This window comes from Chinchilla lanigera, unplaced genomic scaffold (genome assembly GCF_000276665.1).
Source record: "Chinchilla lanigera isolate Chin_1 unplaced genomic scaffold, ChiLan1.0 scaffold00141, whole genome shotgun sequence".
Lineage (NCBI taxonomy): Eukaryota > Metazoa > Chordata > Mammalia > Rodentia > Chinchillidae > Chinchilla > Chinchilla lanigera.
This window is the reverse complement of record NW_004955542.1, coordinates 2774073-2789578: the sequence shown is the minus strand read 5'-3', so window position 1 is coordinate 2789578 and position 15506 is coordinate 2774073. Positions and strand designations below refer to the sequence as shown.

Sequence of the window (15506 nt, the reverse complement as noted above, 5' to 3'; positions counted from 1 at the left end):
CCCAAAGAGGAGATGGGGCCTCAATCTACTCTGTGGAGTAGGTTTGTTGACTCTTATCACAGAAAAGCACCTCAGGATGGACCAGTGAGCTGCATGGGCAGATTTACAAGGCCGAGTTGGGAAGTAAGAGGAGAGGTCAGGGGCTTCAGCTTGAGCTGAAGTGGGCGCAGCCCTGATGCGAGGGGCGGAAGAACCAGGCCAGCCTTCACGGAGCAGCTGATGTGGCTGGGCTCTGCTGCCTGTTATCTCCGCTCTGGGCCGCAGGAGGCTCCGGAAGAAGTCCGGACCACGGGAGGACGTAAGACCGCTCCAGGGTGTGGTGGTTTCTGCCTGGCGCTGTCTCAGTCTGGTGAGACCCTGCCAGAGGCCAGGGTGATGCTAGGGTTAGGGCAATGACTGGAAACTTGTGGGTGCTCTCTGGGGGTTGAACATCTCTGCACGTCTCTTAACTTGGTGTCCTCATTCTTGATGAGGGATGCAGTCCTGTAAATTCAGGTCTGACAGTTCGGCAGGCACCCCGATAGTCAGCTCGCCGGCCCGCAGTGCCAGTGCCAAGGGAGGGTCTGATCCAGAACTTCCCCTGGGTGCAGGAGACAGAAACAAGTGCGAGTCAAGCTTTGTTCTGCTTGGAGGTACCTGCTGACCTCCGGGCCCAAGGGGAGGGTCGCTAATTTTTAGCAAAAGCACTCTTATGTCCCAGATGCCTCAGAAGAAAATACAAATGATGATTTTAAAGAGTAACAGGTTGGTTGGTTAGTTAGTTAGTTGGTTAGTTAGTTAGTTAGTTAGTTTGTCCTCTGTCCCTGTGAGGGTCTCTGTGTCAGGTCAGGCAGGGGGTGGATGGAGGGTGTGTGGGTGGACGAGTGGACGAGTGTGTGGACTGGGGAGGGAGGTGGTGAGTGAGTGGATAGGTGGTCAGATGGGTGGATGGGTAGGTACAGCGGGGGGATCAAAGAGGGGTGAAGGAGGGAAGAAAGCTGGAGGGGGTGGGCAGGTGGGGGGCAGGTTAGCGGGTAGATGGACAGGGCAGGGCCTCCTTGGTGGAGCCACGCAGCGTCCTGTTGCAGGTGGGCCTGAGCTCAGCCCTGGGGAGAAAAGTGGAGACAGTGAGCAGACGGACGAGGACGGACAGCCGGACACAGGGCCCCAGGCCCAGCCCCTTGGCAACAAAGTAAGTCCTGCCCTGGCGCTCCGAGCCCCCCACCCCTCCCTGAAGTCCGGTTCCGCTCTCCGGCGAGTCTCAGCGCTCTCCCCTGCCGTCAGTCCCCCTCCAGCCGAGCCCGGGCCCCGGATAGGAGCCGTGCGCTCACCCAGGAGTGCCAGCCGGGCTGCGGGCTGGGCAGAGCCCCCTGGAAGGTCTGGCCCTTCTGAGTGGAGCCCCAGGACACACAGCATCCTAGGCCCGGATGCCCTGGGGTAGCCAGGGTCCCAGGGGGCGTGGGACCCCTGTGGGGCCCAGGTAGCCCTGGGCTTCAGGGTCTCGGGCAGGATGCCGGTGCAGAGAGGCAGGCCGAGGGGACTGGCCAGGCGACCAGGGCTCTACTCAGACCCTGACAGATCTGCACAGCTGCTGGACAGGCACAGGGTCCTCTTTTTCACGAGAAAACTTGATCCGGGCCTTTTGCTAAGCTTTCCTGGCCTGGAATAAGGGAATAAGGTTGAAGGATCAACATACGGTAATTACGAGGGGGGATTTGGTGGTTGACGTGCTCACCAAGCGCGTGGTGCTCTGGGCAGCTCGCCCACCTCTCTCCCTGGAGCCGGCGAGCCCCAGTAACCCAAAGCCCAGGCCACCTCTGCCCCTGCCCCAGGAGCCCCCAGGAAGGGACCGCAGGGCTCAGTACTGCTTGGGGAACCAAGACCTGGTGGGGGAAGGCACAGGGGGCAGCCTGAGCCCCTCGCCACCCCGGGGCTCACTCCGGTGTGTTTCCGGGAAGTTGAGGCCCCTGCAGAGGAGGCCACCCTGCCCAGGCAGGCTGAGTGGGGGTGGAGCCTGGTCCCCTGTCGAGCTGACCCGCACTCCGGTCTCTCTCACGGGTCACCGTGAAGAAGCGGCGCCTTCTCTCCTTCCGTGACCTGGACTTCGCGGAGGACTCGGACAACTCGGAGGAGCCTTGCGGCCGCGCCCTGTGCCTGTCCTCGGTCGCCAGGGCCACCGACAGCCTGCAGGTTGGTGCCTGTGTCCGCCCCACCCCACCCAGGAGCCGGCGCACAGGGGTCAGGCCCGGCCTGGTGGCGCTCTGGGGAGCTGTGTCCGGGGGCCCTGCAGTCCCACCAGGCTCTTGGGGCAGGAGGACAGAAAGGGGGACACGGCTTCTGCAAACGTCACACCCTCCCAAGGCCAGGATCCCTGGAGGGACTGAGCAGAGGGGCGCAGGGCAGGAGCTGAGGCTGCAGGTGAGTCGGGGTGCAGACACGGGCAGGACCCCGAGCCCCAGGGGGGCAGGTGGGGCGCGGCATCCGCAGGGCCTGTCTCCCTGCAGGGCATCCTACACTTCACTGCCCAGCCCGAGCCCAGCTCCCGAGCGCAGGTGCTGCCCCTATGACCGGCGCCAGTGGACACGCCGGTGCCAGGGTCCGCAGGGTAGAGCGGGTGAAGCAGGGCCAGCCTGCTCCAGAGCCGGGACCTCGGTGCCCCAGCCGCTTAGAGGCTCCGCCCTCAGGGGAAGGGCAGGGGGCGCCTCTGCCTCAGGGGATGGTTTTCAGGACTGAGGCTGTGCCCAGCCTGCACCAGACTCGCTGGCCGGCCATGAAGGTGGCTCAGGGCACGGGAGCCAGGACAAGGCCCGGAAACAGCACCCCGCCTCTTAGTGACCCTGCTCTCCCCGCCCGCGTCCCCTGGGCTCGGGCAGTGCCAGCCAGCGTGGGACAGGGCTGGGTCTGCGGGCGGCCAGCAGCCCGCGGGAGCAGGAAACAGGCTGGGAAGGAGCACCCAGGCAGCTTTGGGCCGCGGTCCTGCTCCCCGTGCTGGTCGGGCCGTGAATTTGCACTTCCTGGGCCGCCCCCACCCCGGGGCCGCCAACCGCTTCCCTGCTGTGGCCTGTTACTTCCGAAGCCCTCCACCCCCCACTTGCTCGGGCACAGTGACCCCTCTGCCAGAGGGGTCCAGACTGCAGCCAGAGAGACCCTACCCCGTGCCCACTCGGTCCCTTCTGACGTTCAAGGGCTGGTGACGTGAACGCATAGCGGCATACTTAGGCAGGTGTCAGTGGAGCCCGGGCATGCTGGGAGGCTGACGGCCCTGTGCTCAGTCCCTCCCAGGTGACCTCTGCTCAACTGACGCCGCCTGCCGGGAGCCTGAGGCCCTGCAGGAGGAGGACGCCGGGGGCTACAGGCGCCAGCCCCGTCCCTCCGAGCAGCCGGACAGCCTCTCCCCATCGGGACAGGACGCCCCTGCGGAGCTCAGCCTGCCGGCCGACGCCAACACCACAGCTCTGCGGACGGCGGCGGTGCCCGGTGGGTGCCCCTGGCCAGGGTCTGCCAGACCAGACGGGCTCTGTGGGTCGGAAGGGCCCCTCCTTCAGGACAGTGGTGTCACGTGTGCGTCCTGGCCAGCCACACGGACCCCTGCGGTGCCCGCTCCCTGTGACTCCCAGAAACACCAGCGGAGGAGCTGTCAAGCACCCAGCGCGGTGCGGGGCGGGCCCGGCGGCGTCCCCAGCATGGCTGGGCTGCCCGAGTAGCCTTGCTGACTGCAGACAGGCAGCTCCGCCAAACCCGGGGCCACTCTGGGGCCAGTGGAGCCGTCCCGGCCAGACGCCCGCGGCCACCAGTCAGGAGCCCAGGCACGCAAGAAGCTAATTGGCTCCATTTCATTTTGCCAGACAGGGTCGCTTCAAAATGAAATCCCCAAACCGCTGCCCTCTCCAGGCCCCAGGGAGGCGGTCGATGGGTTCAGCAGTTCAGGCGTCGATTAAAGTCGGAGCAAACAGGACTGGGAGGCCGGGGGCTTTCCCAGCGCTGTGCGCCGCCGTCTCCTGGTGTCATTGTGCAGCAGGGACAGGGAGGCCACGGTCCTCACGCTGGCCAGGATCCTGGGGGCAGCAGAAGCAGGAGGCTGACTCCCCCAAAACAGTGCACATGAGTCCACACGGAGCAGCTGTACGTGCAAGGCCGGAGGACACTGGGTTCCCGCCCGTGATCATGGTCCCCTGGCGGTGGAGGGGGAGCGAGGAACGGGCGGGAGACCCCACGGGCAGCAGCACTGACTTTGGAGCCCAGCACCCTGGCCTTCCGTGGATTCTCACACGGGGGCGTCTCCTCATTGCCCTGTGATCCAGCGAGTGTGGGGCATGGAGGTGCAGGGCTGGCAAGTGAGGAAACCTCGTGTGCCTCTGGCCCTGCGTCTCGTCCTGTGCCTCAGGGTCCTCACGAGCGCTCCGGGTCAGCGACGCCCCACGCTGCGGGGATGGGAGGAGATGGTCAGGTCTGCTTGCTCTTGCTGTGGACAAACTGCCACACACCTGGTGCTTAAACTACACACGTGTGTGGTCTCCCGGGGGTCAAGTGTGGCTCGGCACAGGGTCTCCCAGGCCGTGTCAGCGGGCTGTGGACCTTGCACCGTCACAGCTCAGCCAACTCCCTGGCCGAGTTCACAGAGCGCCACGGCGGACAGGAGAGCAAGGCAGGACGAGGTGTGCGCCCTTCGCTTCAGCGGGAGCTGGGGTACAAGGCCATCAGTGTGAGGGCTGCCCCAAGGTGCCCCCTCCCTACCCCTCTCCCGGGTGGGCTGTACCGCCAGGCCGAGCTGTGCCAGGTGAGGGCAAGGGTCCCTGCACGGGGCACCCCTGCCAGGAAGTGTGCAGATCACAGGCAGGGAAGCACCCCCGCAGCAGAGGGGTTTAATTATAGCTCTGCTGTCTTCGAGCTTCTGTGTCTTCACTGCACAGAACACGCCTGCTAGTGCTCAGGGTGCTAGCCCAGGTCACTCAGACCTTCTCTTTCTCCACAGGGACAAACGCCACCGGGAGGGGGCAGCCCCCTGCGCAGTACCTGGCCGATGTGGACACCTCTGATGAAGACAGCATCCCCGGGCCCAGGGCGACCTCCCAGCACGCCAAGCAGAGAGGCCGGGCTGCACTTAAGAGCCAGGTAACGGCGGCCACGAAGGACCTGGTCTCTGGGCGGACCCGGCCCTTCATCCTGTCCCCAGGAAACCGGGCAGCCCGCCCCTCACTTCCTCAGTCCCTGTGCCCTTGATGAAAGAATTCAGTCAAGACACACAGGCGGCAGAAGCCTGGGTAGAACTTACTGTAAAGTAGATGCGGTGAGAGTTACACCTTCGAGGGAGGGCAGAGAGTGCATGAAGGCGTCTGCCCCGAGTGCGAGTTTGGTACCTTTTTCTGCTGTCGAAGTTACCTCTGGGGTCCTGGCCTCCTCAGCAGGCCGTGCAGAGCTGAGCCCCAAGCTGACTTTGCAGTTCCCCCCAGCATCCCTGCCTCCCCGGGGCTTGGGAAGAGGATGTGGCATTTCACAGTGACAGTGTCCAGCTCCCTCGCCCAGCCCCCACATACAGCACGCGTGCCGGAGGACTTCGGCCACCTGCCTACCACTCTCCCCAGGGTATCGATCGAGCCCCTGCAGATGCTGAATGGGACCGGGCTGGGCTGGGTTCGCAGGGGGGGCTCCAGCGTCACAGATGCTCTCCGGCGCCTGTCTTCTCCCGCTCAAGGGTCTGGGTGCCACAGAGGTCAAGCTAATTACCTGCCTGCTAACGCAAGTGTCCTGACTACTCAGCGCCGTTTCCCCTCCAAATGAGGTGGCGGCCGAGGTGACCATGCGGATGAGCCGCCCCTGCCTGGTGCGTGCACCAGAGAGCATTGATTTCCGGGCCTCCGTCAGGGGCTCATAGGCTGCGGTGACTCAAGGGCTGGTGACTCAAGGGGGGAAGCTGTCCTTCTGGTCACCTTTAGGTGACACCTGGAGTGCTGCCTTCCGGCCCAGAGGGACCCAGACTCTTGCCAGCCAGCTGATGGCTTTGCTCTGGTCTCCATGTGCTGCTTAGCTCACACCTTCCTGTGCCGATCGGCAGTGACTGTCGTGGGCCAGCAGTGACGCCAGTGTCATCCCTTCGGCTTTAGCTTCCTGGTCCCTGGCTTTGTCCCCACCTCTGCTGTATCACTGCCACCCTCTTAGCCTCTCACCTTTGTTTGATGTCCCTGGTCTCTGGCTGTGAACCCTCCTGGCCATGCCACGGGTACTGGCTTTGCCCTCCTTCGGCTCCTGGGGAACATGGGGCTTCGCCAGTGCTGGTGCCAGGCCACTGTCCTCTCCACCTGCAGCAGATCTCTGAGCTGGGTAAACATGTGACAGCTGGGCAACACCTGCTGGCCCCCTTGGAGACCTCTCTCTGGCATCCCTAAGGCTGAGGGGCTGGGCAGGCAGAGCGGCCCACAGCCCTCAGCCAGAGTTTGAGGCCCTCACAGGCTCCAGGAAGGACCTCTGCTGAGGTTTCCAGCTCCAGGTGTGAGCTAAAAGACACATTACCACACGTCCCGCTCAAAACCCTCCCCCGCCTTTGGCACACGCTCAGCCCATCGTTCTCGCCACTTTCTGAAGCAGCTCTGGAGTCCTTTCATGAGTGTCCTCACAAGGCATGATCAAGAATATGGTGAGGGCTGCTGCCGAGTGCCGTCCAACAGAAAGGCAGCTCCTAAAATCATGACAGTGTCCTCGTCTGTCTGACTCACTGGGCCTGGCACCATGTGACTGCTGGTTCTCCCCAAAGTGAAAATGACCATGAAAGGTCAATATTTTCAATAAATTCACAACATCGAGGTGCCAGGACAGCACAACCAAAGTCACTCGGGAGAGAGGACTCCAGAGCCACTGCAGACAGTGGCGAGAATGAAGGGACGAGTATGTTCGGAGCAGGGAGAGGGTTTTGAGGGGGATTCCTGACAACAGGTCTTCTACTGTAATAATTTTTAAACATCTAAACATTCACTGTATTTCTCACACTCAGCTAGGTGCGTGTCCTTACTTACAGGCAGAGGCAGTCCCTGCCTTTCCAGAGGCCACCAGCCATCTCCCCTCAAGGTCCTCTTTGGCCCCCTTTCTCAAGGGACCCACTTTCCCTCACTCCTGTGCAATCTGAGACAGCTGCAGTCCCTGCAGCCAGGGAGTTTGGAGCCTGAGTGTTGTGCAATTCTTCCTGCCTGTGGTTTGGGGACTCTGGTTTTGATAGAGAAGCATCCAGAAGTCGCCGAGCCACCTCTCCACACCCAATCTAATTACCCACTGCCTGTGGCCTTGTGAGATGGCTGATCTGTCCTAATAGGAAATTAAATGACCATGACCCGTGTCCTCCTCTTGCCAAGAGGGCTGGGCCGAGGAGGGATCGATGGATCGATTGACCAGTTGATGCCACCTGGTGGATGCAGGGTGTGTGTGGCTTCCTAGGGAGAAGCCAGGCCCTCCTGGGAGCTCTGCAGGGTCACACGGTGATGCACCCCCAAAGGGAGGGACAGGAGAAGGATAATGACTATGCTGAATCTGTCCTGGGCAGTGCCCATGAGTCTGCATTGATGTAGGATGGCCGAGTGAAGGAGTGGACAGATAGACAGACAGTCTGTGTCTGTCCTCGTGGCCACGTTGTTAAGTGGATGTGTGACTTTCCCACTGGGCAGGAAGTGGCATCCAGGGACCCAGCAGCAGGCTCCTCCTGAGAGGGCTTGTGGTCCAGGCAGGGGGCAGGGGGTAATGCAATGACAGCAGGGATGACAGTCAGGATGAGGCAGAAAGCAGAGAGAAATAAAGCCAGGCAGGGTGACAGGGACTCCAGAGAGGAGGATCCTCCAGGGGTCAGACTGCATGGGCAGTAGTGGGGTGCAGCACCGCATCTTATCTAGGGCAGAGACAGCAGCAGGAGGCAAAATTGGTGACAGACAGGACAGGATTGCCTTTGTAATTATACAAGTCCAGGATAGACCCTACGGTCCAGTGGTTCAAGGCTGTTTGAGGTGATGCTGATGTCTAGTGGCCAGGGTCATTTTTGTCTCAACTTGGGGGCACCCTGAGACCCATACCCTCCCTTCCCAGGTCTAGTCTTGGGACAGCAACTTCTGCCAGGGCAGGAAAAGCCTGGAGCCCAGCTGGGGGCAAATGGGGCACTGTGCCTGTCAGCTCCCACCAGCACGAGCTCAGTGCAGTGCTCAGCCTGGGGGTCTCAGCAGGCAGCCAAACAAGAAAGGAGTTCAGACCCCTGCTGCAGTGCCATGACCCTTGAGAGAAATCAGCCAGTCACAAAAGGACAGGTACCACTGGGCCTCACTTATAAGAGGTACCCGGAGAAGTCAGAATCACAGAGATGGAAAGAAAATGGAGCCAGGTCAGCACCTGTGATCTCAGCACTCTGGGAGGCTGAAGCAGGATGATCGAAAACTTCAGTTCATCCTGGGCAAGTTAGTGACTGGGTGAGCCCCTGCCTCAAAATAAAAATTTAGAAAGGGCTGGGGATATAACTCAGTGTAAAGAAACTGGGTTCAGTCCTCAGCACTGCAAAGAGCAGGAGAAGGAGAAGGAGCAGGAGAAGGAGAAGCAGCAGAAGCAAGAGAAGGAGCAGGAGGAACAGGAGGAGCAAGAGAAGGAGAGGAAGCAGGTGAAGGAGCAGGTAGAGGAGCAGGAGAAGGAGCAGGAGCAGCAGGAGGAGCAGGAGAAGGAGCCGGAGCAGCAGGAGCAGGTGGAGGAGCAGGAGCAGCAGGAGGAGCAGGAGCAGCAGGAGGAGCAGGAGCAGCAGGAGGAGCAGGAGCAGCAGGAGGAGCAGAAGCAGCAGGAGGAGCAGAAGCAGGAGAAGGAGCAGGAGAAGGAGCAGGAGCAGCAGGAGGAGCAGGAGCAGGAGCGGGAGCAAGGTGGCTGCCTGGGGCTGAGGGAGGAAGGGGACTTAAAGGAGACAAAGCCATGGCCCCGCACGAGGAGGAGTCCCTGGGTGAATGGAATGGATGTGGGTGTATCGCTGAGCTGGAGACCGTAAAATGGTTCCCAGGGTAAATTCCACGTGGGTGTGGAGCCACAAGAAGGAAAAGTTGCAAGAGAAGGCAAGGTCATAAAACCAGAAGAAGGAGGGCTCAACACAGCCGTGGGTACTAGTGAGGTATGAGGTACTAGGGCCTGGCTCTGCAGTCTGGGGACAGACTAACCTAGAGGAGGGATGGGGCCTGGGCTGCCACAGGCCTCAGGGTGCCAGGCTGGCCACCCCTCCTCTGAGCACTGCCTCCTGTCCCTGCAGTCTCCAGCCAATGCAGAAGCTCACATGGAGGCCGACCTGGAGGAGGAGAGTCTGAGGAGGCAGCTGAAGGAGCTGACCAGTGCCCTCAGCGACCAAGGCACCTCGTCCGAAGAGGAGGTGGCCAAGGATGGAGCAGCCAGGGAGACAGCAGAGGTGTGCCCTCCTGCAGGACTCAGCAGAGGAAGGGACAGGGTGGACCATCCCAGCCAGGCCTCCCCAGAGCAGGCACTCACTGCAGGAGACACAGGGGCCTTGACAAGAGCCAACTGGGAGGCAGGTGTGGGGAGCAGCTCCAGGAGCCCAGGGAGCTGGGCGGTGTCCCTCCCGCTGTCCCCACTAGTGGCCATTTCTCTTTTCTTCTGTAGGCAAGCACAGCCACAGGCCTCACAGACACCCAGGACAGCAGCCCTTGGACCCACAGGGCCTCTGTCCACACCAGCAGGCCCACGGATGAGGTGCTGTCAGAGCTGGAGGACAGGGTGGCCGCAGCAGCCTCTGAGGTGCAGCAGGTGGAGAGCGAGGTAGCCCCAGAGCCAGGGCGGGCAGGTTCCCAAAGAGGTGCAATGAGCCCGTGACGGACCAGGACTAGACTACCTCGTGCTCACACAGCCCTCCGGCACCACCTTCTGCCCCTGCTGACCAGAGAGGGGCGGGCTGGTTTGCAGCCCTGGGCCCCATGCTGAGCCCACACAACCACTGAGGCCAGCTCTGGATGGGTCCAGGGCCACCCAGGGAGCCAGACGGGAGCTCAGGGGAGGAATGGATGCACTGACAGCATATGGGTCAAAGGCATGTAGACCCCACCCCCCCAGTCAGCTACATGATGAGTACCCTCTGTCCTCACAGCACCCTGCAGGGAGGAGGGTCTGTCCTCAGACTGCAGGGACAGCCCATGCCCTGACCCTTGTCTCACATCTCTTCCCACCAGCCCAGGAAGACAGGCACGGACCCCAGTGCCACCCATGTCAGAGGCAGCCCGGTCTTCCAGTTCACTCACTCCTTCCTGGAGCATGATGTGGCACAGGGGAAATAGTGGCAAATATGCTAGACAAGCCTGTGTCAGGCTTGTGGAGTTGGACCACAATCAAACAAAATCTTTCCACCGTGACAGGGCTCTGAAAGCAATAAGCGAGGGGAACAGCTGTGCTGGGTGGGGCTGCTTCAGAAGCAGTGGGAGAAATGCTACAAAGACAAGCACAGCTAGGGGCCAGGAGTCCAGGCAAAGAAACGGCCTGTGCAGAGGCCCTGGGGTGGTGTTGGGCTTGGCGTGTTCAGGGCTCAACAATGAAAACCTGACAGGGACACAGTGATGGAGAAGTGGAGGAGGCAGGTCCCAAGGAGGGTGGCTGGCAGGCAGCCCCAGGATCACAAGAAAAGCCAGGATAAGAGCTGCAGTGTAGTTCAGTGACAGAGCACATGTTTAACATGCACAAAGCCTTGGGTTTAATCCCCTGCACTATGAAAAAGAAAAGAAATTGAAACTGAAAGGATCTGAATGGGAGAGGGGGCTTGTTTCCAGAAGCTGGTTCCGGGGGTGGTGGGTGGGTATACGGTCAGCTTTCCCATGCCGGACACAACACTCAACAACCGTAATGTAAAGGAGGAGAGGTTTAACTTGGCTCACGGTTTCAGGGCATTCGGTCCCTGGTCAGCTGGCTCCAAGGCAGGAGCATCATGGCGGAAGGGCATGGCGAGCAAAGATGCCTATTCATGGCAGCAGAAGTGAGCTTCACTGATCCCCAGGGCTCCAGGCTTGCTTAGAGCTCTTCCCCACTGCCTAGAGTGGGGGTCGCACAAGAGCACCCCCACCATGGAAGGAATGTCAGGGAGCACCAGCCCCGGACATGCACACGATTGAGACCTCGGTCTCCAGGGGAAGCAGCGGCCAAGTGGGCTCCACGAGGAGTGGAGGGTAGCTGCCTGAGCTGGGATGCCGGGGTGGCATCCGTCTGACTACCTACTGTCTGCTGCTGTCCAGGTTTCCGACATCGAGTCCAGGATCGCAGCCCTCAGAGCCGCAGGGCTCACAGTGAAGCGCTCGGCCAGGCCCCAGAGGAAGTCAAACCTCCCGGTGAGTGGGAGCCACAGCACCCCGCATGTCTGCACCCTGCGACCTCCCCAGAGCCTGTGGTGCTATAGGCTTGGGCCCTGGCCAGCTGCCAGCCTCTCTTTGAGCTGTGAGATCCAACAGCAGGGCACATTGCTGACCCAAAAACTGGAAATGCACAGTCTAAGCTGCAAACCAGCAACCTGGCATGCAGAACCCCTACCGAAGGCTTCACAGATTCCTTCCTTAAGACAAGTGTGGCGTGGACAGGGAGACCGAGTCAGCAACGCTCGTCCTCCCCACTGAGCCCAGGCAGGACCCCTGGCCGGCCCAGGCTGGGGAGGAGAGATTGGCTGGAGGTCAATTCTCTTGAGCCCTTGGGGTTGCCAGGGAAACACAGTGAGCCCTGCTCTGCAGATGAATGACAGTGCTCCAACACCAGTGCAGCCCGTGCAACTTTGAGGACATAATTACACTAAAAAATTATTATTGTTTCTCTGAAATGGAACATTAATGGGGCATCTTTTTTTTTTTTTTTTTTTTATGTCTTTTTGAGGCAGGGTCTTGCTATGCCATCCAGGCTGGATGCCGGGATTACAGGCGTGCACCACCACACCTAGCATGGCATCATGTTTTTTAAGTTGCTAAACTCACAGCCTGGTCCCAGAACCAGGTGTTCAGGGGACTGTTACTCCAACATTCTAAGGTTTTATTGTTTTTTTTTTTCCCTGATAGATTGAATCGAGGGCCTCCTCAGTGAGCTACATCTTAGCCATTTTTGTTTGTTTATTTTTGTTTTTCATTTGTTTTTGTTTTTTGGGAGAGAGGGTCATGACTAAGTGAATAAATGACCCAGGCTGAGTTTAAACTTTCAATCCTCCTGCCTCAGCCTTCCAAGGTGCTGAGATTACAGGGGTGTGCCACTGCTCCTCTCTTTTCCCAGCTTTCTTGTTTTTTTTGTTTTTTTTTTTTTGTTTTGTTTTTCTCCGGTACCAGGAACCGAACTCACGACCTTGCGCTTGCCAGGCAGGCGCTTTTGCTGCTGAGCTAAATCCCCAGCCCCCTTCCCAGCTTTCTTAACAGATCCCACATCCAGTCAGCCCAGCCCAACTCTTGCCCTTTGCCTTCTTGCTCAGCAAGACAGTAACAACACGCAGCACCTCCCTTGTCTTCCAGATCTTCCTGCCTCGAGTGACAGGGACACTTGGCAAGAGTCCGGAGGATCAGAATGCAGACCCTGCAGAGGCGGGCAAGGTGCGTGTGATCCCAGCCACCACCACAGGCAGGCCGGAGTAGAGTGTCTTCAGACGTGCACACAGAGGGGTCTGGGTCAAAGCATTTGTTGGGGGAAAGCAGGGAAAACCCTGGAAGGGAGTGGAGAAGGGACACCAGAGGGAAGGAATCCCCACATGCGCTCTTTGGCTCAGACTTGTGAGGAGCCCTGGGGCTAGCAGCGGTCACACCCTGGAGTTGCCTCACCCAGGGCTGAGGTGGCAGGGTCCTTGTATCAGCCAGCTTCCCCATCACTGGGACAAACTACCTCACACCTGCAACTTAAAGCAGGGGTTAATTAGGCTCACAGCTTCAGGGGATTCAGTCCACGGCCATTGCTCCAAGACAGGAAATCATGGCGGAAGGGTACTTAGTTCATGGGGCCAGGAGGCAGAGCAGGGTAACAGTGCAGAGAGGAAGGAGCCAGGAGCCAGACAAAGACCCCAAAATCACACCTCCACGACCCACCGAGGCACACCCAGAGCCTCAACCTAGGAGGCTCCCAGCCAATCAGAGTGACAAACTAAAGCAGCACAGCCTTCATCCTCCTCCCCATCACCAAGGGAACAGCGTGTGTTCCTGGGCACTTCCATCCCTGCCTGTGCATTTGCCTGGGGTGCTGCTCCACCTGGGGGACGCAGGCGCTGGCTGTTAGCGGTGAGAATATCAGGAGCCAGTGTGCAGGAAAACATGAGTCCACGCTACTGTACACGGCTGGGGGCACTGAGTCCTTCACCCCAGATCTTTGGAGCTGATTCCATGCAGCCCAACCCTGGCCACTGTCCCACACCAGCCAACGCCTCTCAAGTTCAGGCACGTGGCACTGAACTCACAGAAAGCCCACACGTGGCACTGAACTCACAGAAAGCCCACAGAAAATTCACACGTTCCAGAGCACGGAAGGCAGTTGACCTGGCCCGCTAGAATCCCAGCAACAATAAGGAGCCCCAGCCAGCCATAGTGATGCATGCCTGTCGAACCCAGTACTCTGGGAGGCAGAGGCAGGAGGATTGCAAGTTCTAGCCCAGCCTGTACAATTCAGCAAGTCACTGAGAGACTCTGTCTCCAAAAGACAAACAGGGGCTGGGGATGTAGCTCAGCGCAGGCCCTGGGTTCAGTTCCCAGTACTGCAAAAAAGAAAGAAAAGAGGAAAAGGAGAAGGAGGCTGAACTCAGCCTGCAGTGTCTCTGAACGGATTGAAGACAGCCGTCCTCTCTCCCCCAGGTGGCGGCTGAGCCCTATCTTCTCAGGAGGAAGTACTCCCCTAAAACTCCTGGTAAGAGCTCTGCTCCTGGGGGCCTGGGAAGTCACTCGGGGTCGGGGGACCATGGCCCCTGGGGGTCTACTGCATTCCCTGTGCTCTGTGGTACCCACCTCCTGCCCGGACTCTAAAGAACGCCCCAGCTCAGCTTGGTGGCACACACCTGTTATCCCAGCCCTCAGGCGGCTGAGGCAGGAGGATCAGCACAAGTTGAAGACGAGTCTGAACTCCATAGTGAGACCCTGCCGTAGAGACCAAAATCAAAAAAAGAACACCCCAGTGCCACTGTGGGCCCCTTGGGGCCTGGTGTGTGGGTTCTGCACAGCCAGAACCTGTGCTCTAGGCCCACCAGGCCATCAGGTGCCCCTGCATTCCATGTTATGTGGTATAAATTGTCCTGCTCACAGCCCTGGTCCCTGGAGCTGGCACAGGATCACTTAGTTCTCCTCCAGGTCTGGGGGGTGACAAGGATGGCAGCTTTGTCCCGTAACCCTTGCCCTGTGCCTTCCCCCACTAGGCTCCCTGTGTGGCCCCATCCAGCTCCACCCTGGGACCAGCCAGTGCCCCAGGCCCATGACTCAGGGTCACGAACCAGGCAGTGGGGGCAGAGAGGAGACACCTCAGCCCTGAGGCACCTGGGGTGCCACCGCTGACCTGTGAGGGAGCCCGTGTCCAGTCCAGAGCTGGGCAGGACCAGCCCCAGGCCGGCACCCTTCAGCGCTGGGCCAAGAAGCCATGGCATCCTGGCTCCCTCCTGCTACCATCACCGGCCCGCGTGCGGGTCACGACCTTCAGCCCCACGCAGGGCCACTTGTCCTCCCACTCAGTGTCCTTAGCCATGGTCAGGCAGTCCTGGGCAGAGTAGGTCCCGGGGTCACAGCAGCAGGCCAGGAGCACCCTCCTGGAAAGGGTCAGGAGGGGACAGCGAGCCAGGAGGACCCCCGGGGAGAGACAGCGGGAGCAGGGAGGCGAGGAAAGCGAAGGCCCTGTGCGCATCGAGTCCTGGCGCCCTGCGAGCTGGGCCGCCTCTCCCCACTGAGCCTGAGCGTGAGGTCAGGAAGGTCCCCACCTGGGCCAGCAGGGCCTGCAGCGAATCCGGCTCCCTGGAGAGAGACCTGCTCTGGGGCAGAGTCCCAGACCCCGTGCCCACTGTGCCACCCAAATCTAAAGGAAAGCCAGGGGCAGGCCCATGATGCTGTGCCCAAGGGAGGCCTCCTGGGCTTTGTAGGTCCTGCTGAGGGCCGCAGGGGAAGGCGGGCCCTGAACCGGTGTGCGCAGCAGCTGCAGCGCAGTCGTGTCGTGTGCCAGTCGTGTCCTCGGAGGTCTGTCCACTGTTAGGATTCTCTCCAGGGCTCTTAGGTCACTGAGGCACTTGCTCGGGGTAGGTTCATGGTGAGTAAAACTCCTCCCTGCTCTGTTTCCCCAAAGGTAAGGATGAGGAGTCCTTCGAGGGGAAGTCACTGTACCGCGGGTCCCTAACGCAGAGGAGCCCCAGCGGCAGGAGGGGCATGGCCCGCCACATCTTCGCGGTAACTTTTGTTTGTTTAGTTGGTTGGTTGGTTTCCTGAGAGAGGGTCAAGCTATGTAGTTCATGCTGACCTTGAACTCATTATGTAGCCCAGGCTGAACTTAAACTCAAGGAGATCTTCCTGGGGCTGGGGATTTAGTTCAGTGGCACAGCGCCTGCCTGGCAAGTGTGG

At 60.2% G+C, this 15506-nt stretch overlaps 1 protein-coding gene across 4 annotated transcripts in view; it reads left to right on the top strand.

The window, feature by feature from the left end:
* Positions 1 to 15506, top strand: part of Mlph (melanophilin) — a 38060-nt gene that overhangs the window by 18190 nt on the left and 4364 nt on the right. For 2 of the 4 annotated variants that reach the window (XM_005411228.2, XM_005411229.2), the window contains exons 5-14: positions 1068 to 1171; positions 2050 to 2169; positions 3252 to 3456; positions 4952 to 5091; positions 9227 to 9379; positions 9592 to 9747; positions 11205 to 11297; positions 12450 to 12527; positions 13770 to 13821; positions 15235 to 15335. In XM_005411228.2, the coding sequence (XP_005411285.1) occupies positions 1068 to 1171; positions 2050 to 2169; positions 3252 to 3456; positions 4952 to 5091; positions 9227 to 9379; positions 9592 to 9747; positions 11205 to 11297; positions 12450 to 12527; positions 13770 to 13821; positions 15235 to 15335 (1202 nt within the window). Of the gene's footprint in view, positions 350 to 1067; positions 1172 to 2049; positions 2170 to 3251; positions 3457 to 4951; positions 5092 to 9226; positions 9380 to 9591; positions 9748 to 11204; positions 11298 to 12449; positions 12528 to 13769; positions 13822 to 15234; positions 15336 to 15506 lie in introns of all 4 variants that reach the window. The other 2 variants (XM_005411232.2, XM_005411231.2) reach the window with 2 other exon arrangements.